This window comes from Macrobrachium rosenbergii, chromosome 44, assembly GCF_040412425.1.
Source record: "Macrobrachium rosenbergii isolate ZJJX-2024 chromosome 44, ASM4041242v1, whole genome shotgun sequence".
NCBI classification, from domain to species: domain Eukaryota; kingdom Metazoa; phylum Arthropoda; class Malacostraca; order Decapoda; family Palaemonidae; genus Macrobrachium; species Macrobrachium rosenbergii.
The window spans coordinates 24,668,280-24,677,797 of NC_089784.1; the positions used below are offsets into that span (position 1 = coordinate 24,668,280).

The 9,518-nt window shown below is 37.5% G+C and overlaps 1 protein-coding gene across 2 annotated transcripts in view; it reads right to left on the reverse strand.

The window, feature by feature from the left end:
- LOC136829431 (mucin-5AC-like) overlaps window positions 1-5,986 on the reverse strand; it is a 231,233-nt gene extending 225,247 nt beyond the window's left edge. Inside the window, exon 1 of one of the 2 annotated variants that reach the window (XM_067088049.1) lies at window positions 5,754-5,986. Coding sequence is in view for 1 of the 2 variants with exons in the window: in XM_067088048.1 (XP_066944149.1) it covers window positions 5,754-5,764 (11 nt within the window). In the remaining variant the exon portion in view is untranslated. The remainder of the gene's footprint in view (window positions 1-5,753) is intronic. The other variant, XM_067088048.1, reaches the window with a different exon arrangement.
- Between the last annotated feature and the right edge of the window lie 3,532 nt (window positions 5,987-9,518).

Genomic DNA, 9,518 nt, shown 5'->3' on the forward strand with positions numbered 1-9,518 from the left:
GCAAGTCAGTATACCTGATTTATTTCACGGTGAGTTTTATCAAGATTTTGGTAGATTTTTGAGTTTCACGGTCAACCACATTAACCCAGAATCTTTGGACATCCAACAGAAATCACTAATGGAGGCAGCCAAGGAAGTAATGGTTATATACATAAATAACAATCGAAAATCGTAACTCAGTCAAGAAAATTAAGAAGCATTTTCGATGAGTTTGTCATAGAGAAGTTGTTGCAAGTGAGGGACCGTAATTCTGAAATATCGTCCGTTGCCATCCTGTCTAGCTCAAAATTCTAAAACTTGGAGCCAGTGACTATGACTAACGTTGGTATAATTTTCGTAAAAAATAATCCACACGTAATTCTTTGTGTAATCCCGCTAAGATATGGACGAACTGACTAAATAAAAACTAAACCAAACGTAGAAGCGTAACGTTGTCGGAGAAATGGTGTAATGATAATTCATTTGTCGAAAGCGCAAGTACTCTACGGGTAAGAGATTCATTACCTCATAATTAGGATACTTTTCCTCTTACCATAAAGCCTCATTTTTATCTCTACGATGTTTGGGTTGTTCGTTGTTTTACTGTTTGGTTATTGTGGTCACGAAGACTGTTGCATATTTAAACGTATCGAGGTTGTCACCATATGACCGACAACAAGTAATATAGTAAACGAAAGATAGTCTCACGTAAGTACTGCTCATTGGATTGTATGATATTGCATCTTCCATGACATACTACCCCATGTCAATCCCAAATGCGTTTGAGAATACACTCAACAGCACAAAACGGAACACAAAAGATAAATCGGGTGTGGCGAACGGTACTAGTGCAAATGTGACTGGTTCATGTTTAATATGTAGGCGGGCAAGAGTCTGGCTATGACGTTAACAAACACCAGTTATTTTTGTAACTCCTCGTATTAATGCATGCCTTCCTGACTGTATTCACGCTTTGTTCTGAATTTCCATAAATATCTAGTTTATAAGAATTTTTCTCAAGATTTCTTTACTTAAACCATCATCATAGCACTAAAGAAATCAAAGATGCTGTATACTTGTTATTTGTCGAATGAAAACTCCAACCTATTTTGCAGAACACGACATTTGAAATGTAGTTGCCTGTTCCCAAGTTAATGTCATGGTTGAGATAATCGAATATCTCAGCTCCTCCCCCCCACCCCCACTAAAAAAAAAAAACATTACTAGTCGAATGAGCATTGAGGAATAGTATCATAAGGATTAAGAAACCTTACGAAGAAAATGTTCCCTCTAACTGACCCTTTTATCCTGATATTACTGCTCTATGTGTCCTTTTTATCCAAATATTACTGTTCTGACTGACCCACTTATCCAGATATTACTGAAGTGACTGTCTCATTTATCCATGTATTACTGTAATGAGTGTCCCATTTAACCAGTCATTACTGTGGTGACTATACCATTTATCCATGTATTACTGTGCTGCCTGACCTTTTTATCCAGGTATTACTGGGCTGACTGTCCCTTTTATCCAGGCATTATTGTGGTGGCTGTCCCATTTTTCAGGTATGACTGTGATGACTCCATTTTATCCAGACATTACTGTGGTGACTGTCCCATTTATCCCCACTAAACCTAAACACACACTCACTTAACTGAAACACCCCCATTAAACCTGAGTACACCCCACTAAACCTAAACACACCCCCACTAGACCCGAAACGCAAACCTTGGTACAGAATTATTAATCACGGAAGTAAAGCATTTTCAATTATATATTTCTAATGGCATCGAGTACATGAAATGAGTTACGATAAACCCGTACAGTTTATTTACCACATAAGGTACAAGGGGGAGGGGGAAGGGAAAGCGGGTACGGGTTTGAAACCTACCCTATTATCTATGTTGGGTCAAATGATGGCCACCTGCCAAATTTTGTCTAGATCGGTGAAGCTGTTGTCACATAAATTACAAAGGGAAGGGGGAAGGGGTACAGGTTGTAAACCTACCCTATTATCTAATTTGGGTCAAATGATGGCCACCTGCCAAATTTTGTAGATCGATCAAGCTGTTACCAGTGATAAAATCACCGTGATACCGATAACTGAAAAAAAAAAAAATACATATACGACACTTTGCCAAAAAAGGGACGAAATGATTCTGGATGCTTATATAAGTACCTTTTGACAACACTGCAGCCTCTTAAATGAAATCTAGTTTACTACAAATATATTTCACGTATAAAATGATTAACTAGAAGAATTTTTTTAAAAAAAGCGGGCTGGTAAAACTACTCTTTAAAAAAATATGTCTTGCCAGCGTTATCAGCAGAAACGATCACAGATGTCAAAGAAGTTCTTGAAGGAAATAATGTTTAACAACTGCCAACTGAATTTTAGCAACAAACGATGGAAGAATATTTCGTAAACCTACTGAATGCAATGGACTGCCAATGCTTTTACCTTAACAGTTATCTTCTTTACTTTTCATTAGTATCTACAAAGGTTATGAAATGTCAGAGGTAAATGCACAACTTGAGAAAATAAACGTAAAGATAAAATAATGTTTTCAATGCAAAGCAGTTGTTTAGAAGGCAATCCAGACCTTATGTATACACTGAAAAACAAGTAAAAAATGCGCCGACGTTTCTTGGGCGCAATCGAGTTTTCTGTACAGCCGCTACAGCGTATAATCAAGGCCACCGAAAACAGATCTGTCTTTCGGTGGTCTCGGTATAATGCAGTATGACCCGCGGCCTATGAAATTTTAACCACGGCCCGGTGGCGGCCTATCCTATACTGGGGCTAGAGGGCTGCAATTTGGTATGTTTGATTATTGGAGGGTGAATGATCAGCATACCAACTTGTAGCCCTCTAGCCTCAGTAGTTGTTAAGATCTGAGTGCGGACAGAAAAAGTGCTGATGGACAGACAAAGCTGGCACAATAGTTTTCATTTACAGAAAACTAAAGCCTGTAATACTCAAAAGTTGTTAATCTTTTATTTAAACATAATCATCCCACAAATAATAAAATCCCTCCTAAGATTCACGGAAAAAGGATGATTACCATCGTCACCTTGCCTCTTAAGAGAGGAAACCTGCCATAAGCATTCTGAACAAGGACCATATACCAGCAAATGACGGTGGCTCTTGCTGGCTTGTGTGTATATATATATATATATATATATATATATATATATATATATATATATATATATATATATATATATATATATATATATATATATATATATATATATATACACAGGTATATAAGATTATGTTTCGGAAATCTGTGCTTGTTGACAGACAAACAGATGGCGATTGTGAGAGACATAATAAACGTACAATGATAAAACATATCAATGGAAAGGCCAGGAAATTCCACACATGGACATTTACATGAGATTCGAGACAGATTAATGGATACAATGCAGTAGCATAATATATGTGAAATGGCGAGACGTTTGGCGTCTTCACAAACAGCAACATACATACAGTTTCATGCATGTATATTTTAAAATAGAATCAATATCAGTCTTGCATTAAATTACAAGATAATTTATTCTTCTGTGAAATGACTGTAAGGGACCACATGCGATCCTACGGGCACATGTGTGGGAGAATCATCCATCGGACAGAAACAAGACAAAGCATCGCGCTTTCTCTCTCTCCCTCCCGTGCGTCAGCTGGAGGGGAGCGCTTGAAGGAACGCAACTTCTACCATACAATTTCCTGTCTATTTCTCTCTAATCATTGTTATCTCGATTCATGTACAATCACCACTACTTGCATTGCCATGCAAGCATTCCAATTATGTACTCATATAATGTTCCACCGACTCTTCTGTATCAAACTGTATGTATGTTGCTGTTTGTGAAGACGCCAAACGTCTCGCCATTTCACATATATTATGCTACTGCATTGTATCCATTAATCTGTCTCGAATCTCATGCAAATGTCCATGTGTGGAATTTCCTGGCCTTTCCATTGATATGTTTTATCACTGTACGTTTATTATGTCTCTCACAATCGTAATCTGTTTGTCTGTCAACAAGCACAGATTTCCGAAACATAATCTGTTTTGCCTTGTCTCGCACCAGCCAATAACAACTTCGAAGATTCTGTACATGGGCTTACGGGCTGCTCTAGGAGCAAGAGCGCGTGCTGGCACAAGGCCAGTTAAATCTGAAACAACAACAAATGTACATGGATTCAGTAAGGTACCACCAATAAACTAGACAACACTCAGCCAGTATGTCACTCAATCCTTTCCTTACATGATTCCCAAGAACATGTGCGAATGTAAAATTCTTCCGACGATGATGAAACTGAAGTCACAATTTTACCTTGACTTTTGTATTATTTCCTATGATAAAATTACTGAACCACAGCGAAACCAATACAATTAATGATTCTCTATTTGCACAAAGCTACTAATATTAGTCTACAAGAAATAAATTTTAAAAAATACTTAAAACCTTGTATTTGTCATTTTTCATCACTCCGGATATACATACCATTTAGTACTCAATCCTGACCTTTGTTTAACTTAGGAAGAAAACGGCGGAATTTTTGAAACGGAAAACGAGCAGCAATGGTCCTGGTCCAGCACTGGACTAGCACACACACTGTACTATACTCGAGAGACGAAGCACTTTGCTTTTTTTCCCCTGCCGTTTGATTATTATATGAACATTTATTGAATTACAATTAAATTAACCATTACTGTACAGTATATTTATAAATATTGTTCTGAGGTCTATTGTAACTGAAGTAAAGAATATCGTATTCTAATCGGTATATACTTCATATACTGGAAAACGTAAACAAACCGACGACAGACGATGCTGTCAGTCATTTCTTTCTAAGGTTTGAAACGTTTGGGAGCGGTTAAGTAAAGACTACCACGAGAAAGTAATTTTAACTTATTCGGAATGAAACTCTTCTGAGAAGAATAAAATATTTGCCAAATCACTAAGCGTAGGCCTAGCGGGCTAAGCTTCTTTTCCTTATTGTTACCAATCCTTGTCTATTTTCTTTCTTGGCGTGATAATTCGATAACTTTTACCATAGAGCAGCTATTTTTACACAATCGAAATCAATTTTTATTTAGAAAAGTTTAAATAATATTACATCTTACCAAATGGGTGGTTTGAAGGGACATGTGTAGCCTAGGCTACCGAACTTCATTTCCTTGTTATCTCTATATGCGAGACATCGTTTGATGAAAAGTTAAACTCTGATTTGTTAAATATAAAAATTTAATCTTTTCACTTGGAATAAAAAATAGAAGTGTTTTTCTCCGGTTTGTTTACGTCGTCCTGAAATACTCTCACCAAGTATGATATTTCGGTATTTCGTTGAGAAACCACGTTTGACAAAATGCATTCTGATGAACAACTCTAACGCTGCCTTTACTTATCTAATGCTGAAAAATTAATTGCCTAGACACTATCTTACAGGCCTACCTACTGCAAAGAGTTCTTAATGACTGACAAAATACAACAGATATCCTTACGCACCACAGTATCTTGTTGATCAGGCCTACTTAAGTACACAACACTTTTTAGTAACGAGTAAGACCTTTCTTACATTACATAATGTGACACATATAATACTGATGATGTTCTGATTTCAAAAATGAAATTGCCACTGCACAATAAATACCCTAATAGGACATAGCCTATCAACAGAGAAAACGTATCAAGACATCTACGAAAGAAGTACAAAAAATTACATATGCATAAATAAATTTCGGTATTCTTTGCTCACCTGTGATACATTACTCCATTTTCTCTTGAAGAGTTCCCGTGTCCATGTCTCCATTTATACCTGCATACCGTATCACTGTGACGAGAATGAACGAAAAAACGAAATCACTGGATACACTTAGCACCTATTCAACTCAACTTCCGCGGTTCCCGGATATCGGGGGCTGGGGGCAAGGGCCTGCAGCGCCGCTCTGGCGGCCGCACACCAAACTACGTGTTTAGAATACAGATAACAGCTGCAGTCACTATGGGCTCACTTTATCTTGATTTCCTTTCTATCGCCTGACAGAACTAAGTATTGGCTACCTGTCGGGTATTACCTTGGAAATTGACTTTTTCTATAGTATTTCGGTTGCTTATCAAGAATTTACCGTTATTTTTTGTCGCTCGATCGTAATTAACCTCAGAACTGATTTATATTTTTGCCGTTGCACATGCACAGTGTTATAGGGGAACTTTGGTGAAAAGTGTTGTTTCCTTCACCGGGGGTTCGTCCCCCGGGCTAAGTAACACGGCCTACTAGGTTAATTTAAGTTACGGTGCGTTAGGTTAGTATGGTTCCTTTTACAATACATTTCCTTAGCCAATCCCTTCTTGAACTTACGGCTTCCTAATGCCCCTCGTATTCGCAGAACCGTTCCAAACAGTCCGTGCCGAGCTAATACTTAGAAATAGATAAATTAGCTTCTCGCAGTCTATGTTGCATTGAGCCTGGTTCCTGGTTCCTAAGGACGCCCTCCACATGTACAGTTGCGGGCACACCACTGTTCTGTAGGTGCAGAGCTATTTAACTTAAAACATTTTTACTTTATAGCTCCCCTTTCATCCTGTTATTTCATTATTTAAACTGACACTGAATTCCCTTTTTATATACCATTTTAACGTCTTTATTCCCATTAGATATATATCACAAGCCTCGTTTATTTACCTGCCTCATCTGGCATAACGACGTAACCCACTTCTTTGATACCATGTCTGTGAAATCAATATGTTTCAGCTTCTCCACTTTTGTACGTTATCAACATCTTTGTGCTGTTTAAACGTGCTTGTCAGCTTTAATCTTGGTTCTCGTAGAATACCAGTACTGCTTCCTCCTCCTCATCTCTCTGTCTCCAAAGCTATATCTTCCACTAACATCCTCAAAACTAACTGGTACTTTATATGAGGCCATTAAAGTACCCTCCTGTCACTTCATCTGATAACCTTTCCCAAAAATCTTGCTTTTCTAGTTTTCTTGATTATGGTGTTTATATCAAGAAAACAGTCATTGATTTATTTTCTAGGATCATTTTATTCTTGCTTTGATTTCTTTCATTAGAGTATTTTAATCTTTATTATTCTTTCATTTATTCATCCACCTTCTGCTATTTCATTTTTACCTACCTGCTCCATTTTGTTTGGTCATTTTGCTATACACCAAAATTCATATTTCTCTGTGTCACTGCCATTTGCCTTTGTGGCCACTCCTATAAATTCTTGAGTCATCTGCCTCACTTTCTTAATCAAAATCCTACCATGTATGTATCTTCCTTAGTATAGTACATTTTATGCCTTAAAATTCTTACAGCCTGGTTTGCCACATTTAGCCTTATAATACAAAGGAAAAATTATTTCTCATCTATTCCTTTGAGCCTCATTGAGACACCTTACAAAACCTGATCAGTCACACAACCACACTTTAACCACAATACCACATCTTACTAATAATTCAGGTACCTTTCCAGTCTTTCACTGCTTGTGGGTAGTCTGCAGAATGACGGGATCAGGATCTAACACTACTCCGGAACGAAAGCTTAGTCCATGTTTCTTATGTTTAGTGTTATTGTGGGGTAGGGTTCCAGGAAGAGGGAGGCAAACCTCCCCCAGCCAGGTCAGGGTATTGCACCCTAAGTGAGGTTAGGAAGACAAGGTCTGGCTAGTTCAGGGTGGTTAGGTTTGTTTTTGTCCGAGGAACCTGTTCCTGTCATTCTCAACTAGCTCCCCCTGCTTGTCATCCTTACATCTGCAAGAAAATTATTCCCACAAACATTTTTTCATACTTACACCCAACCTTTCTGTTCTTGCATCTGCATTACTGTCTCTCTCCTATCCTCCACATTAAGCAAATATTTGAAATGCTTGCTCCACTGTCACGGTATTTAATTTACTTCATCCAGCAACTTTTATTCTATAGCCCATTTGCTCATTTCTTACATTTCTCTCTCTGTAAATCAACTTCTTCTCCATAAAGTACTCAATGCTCAATTTCACTTCGGCTTCTTTATCCCTCTTGGTTGTAAGCAATTAATGGAGTGGCTGCCATCAGGCAAAATCAGGTATGGTAAGGTAACTAAACTTTTGTCACTGGAAGGGCCAAGAGTGGGTGTTGATCAGCAGTGGATGACTCAGATAGTGCTAAACATTGCTCTCTTCTCTACTTTATGACCTGCCTGAATGTAAAGCAGGTATTCAGAGGTCAGTATGATTGACTGGTTAGTTTCTGTAAATTGCCATTACAAGGGAGGAGTCTATAGAAACCAATTAATCAATTAAGCTCACTGCCCCTCATTACCTACTTTACATCCCACTTTAAAATGATTGGAGCAGGTACATTGGCAATAACAAGGAAAATGGAGGAGACAGTGAGTAAGTGTGACTACAGAATAATAAGATTAATGGTTGGAATGTAGTGGAAAGATCATGTTGAAAATGAGGATGTTGTTGAGATGTAGTGTCCAGTGGAGTGTGATGAGAAGGGATGTCAAGCAGTTAATCAGAAAATGAGTAATCAGTACAGTATATGGAAGTGACAGGATGAAGACCAGGAGGAAGGTCCTGACAATCACAGAGAGGGGCCAAAGATGAAGGTCTAAGCCAAATAGGAATTTAAGCATAAGGTGGAAAAGACAGAGGAAAGTACTCATTGTGTGTTAACACAGTAAAGGGATATTATAACCAGTGGTGTTGCTATGAGGGGGCCTGGGGACCACCAGTCAGATGCTTGGCCACCGCCACTGAAATTCCCGTTGTAGCTCAACTTTAACCCTTTGGTGGTCAAAAGCAGAATTATAGTTATAGGTTTTTAACACAAATGACATGTTTGTTCATGATATTTTGATCCAACTTAATGTTACCAGCTTCTGTATGAAGTGATTGAAACTATAGTTACAGTTTTGAATATGTGCAATGCAATTTGTTATTGCTGCTTAAAGTTAATTTCCAGGAAGAGGAGATGAAGAAGAGGGAATGGGATAGGTTGAAATTTTGAGGATTTTGGAGGGTTGTAAGCCTTTTGTGTTATTGATGGTATACACTATTTTGATATATTTACATGAGAAGGATATTACTATAATGTAGTTGAAAATTAAACACTTGATAATAGAAATTAGGCTAGAGTTGAATACTATATAAGGTTGAAGAAATTTACATTATATTATTTGATACATTTGCATATAGTAAGAGTTGAAAATTAACTGAAAATTGAGCTTTACTAATACAGTACTACTATTTTCCTTCATTCACGTGGATATATACTTTCTAGAATAGTATTAGTTTTGTGTAATTTTCTTTGGCCCCAGAAACAAATATCTTGGCCCCAACTAGACCTCCCCACTGATGGAGTGCCAGCTATGCCACTGATTATAACATAAAAGTATTCATGATGTTGATGCTTACTTCTAGAGGTACAATAAGTTCATGGCAAATATTGGAAAAGTATTCATACTAGTACTACTATATTAAAAATTCTGATGCTATGTAACGTAAGTCACACTTACAATCTACTCCA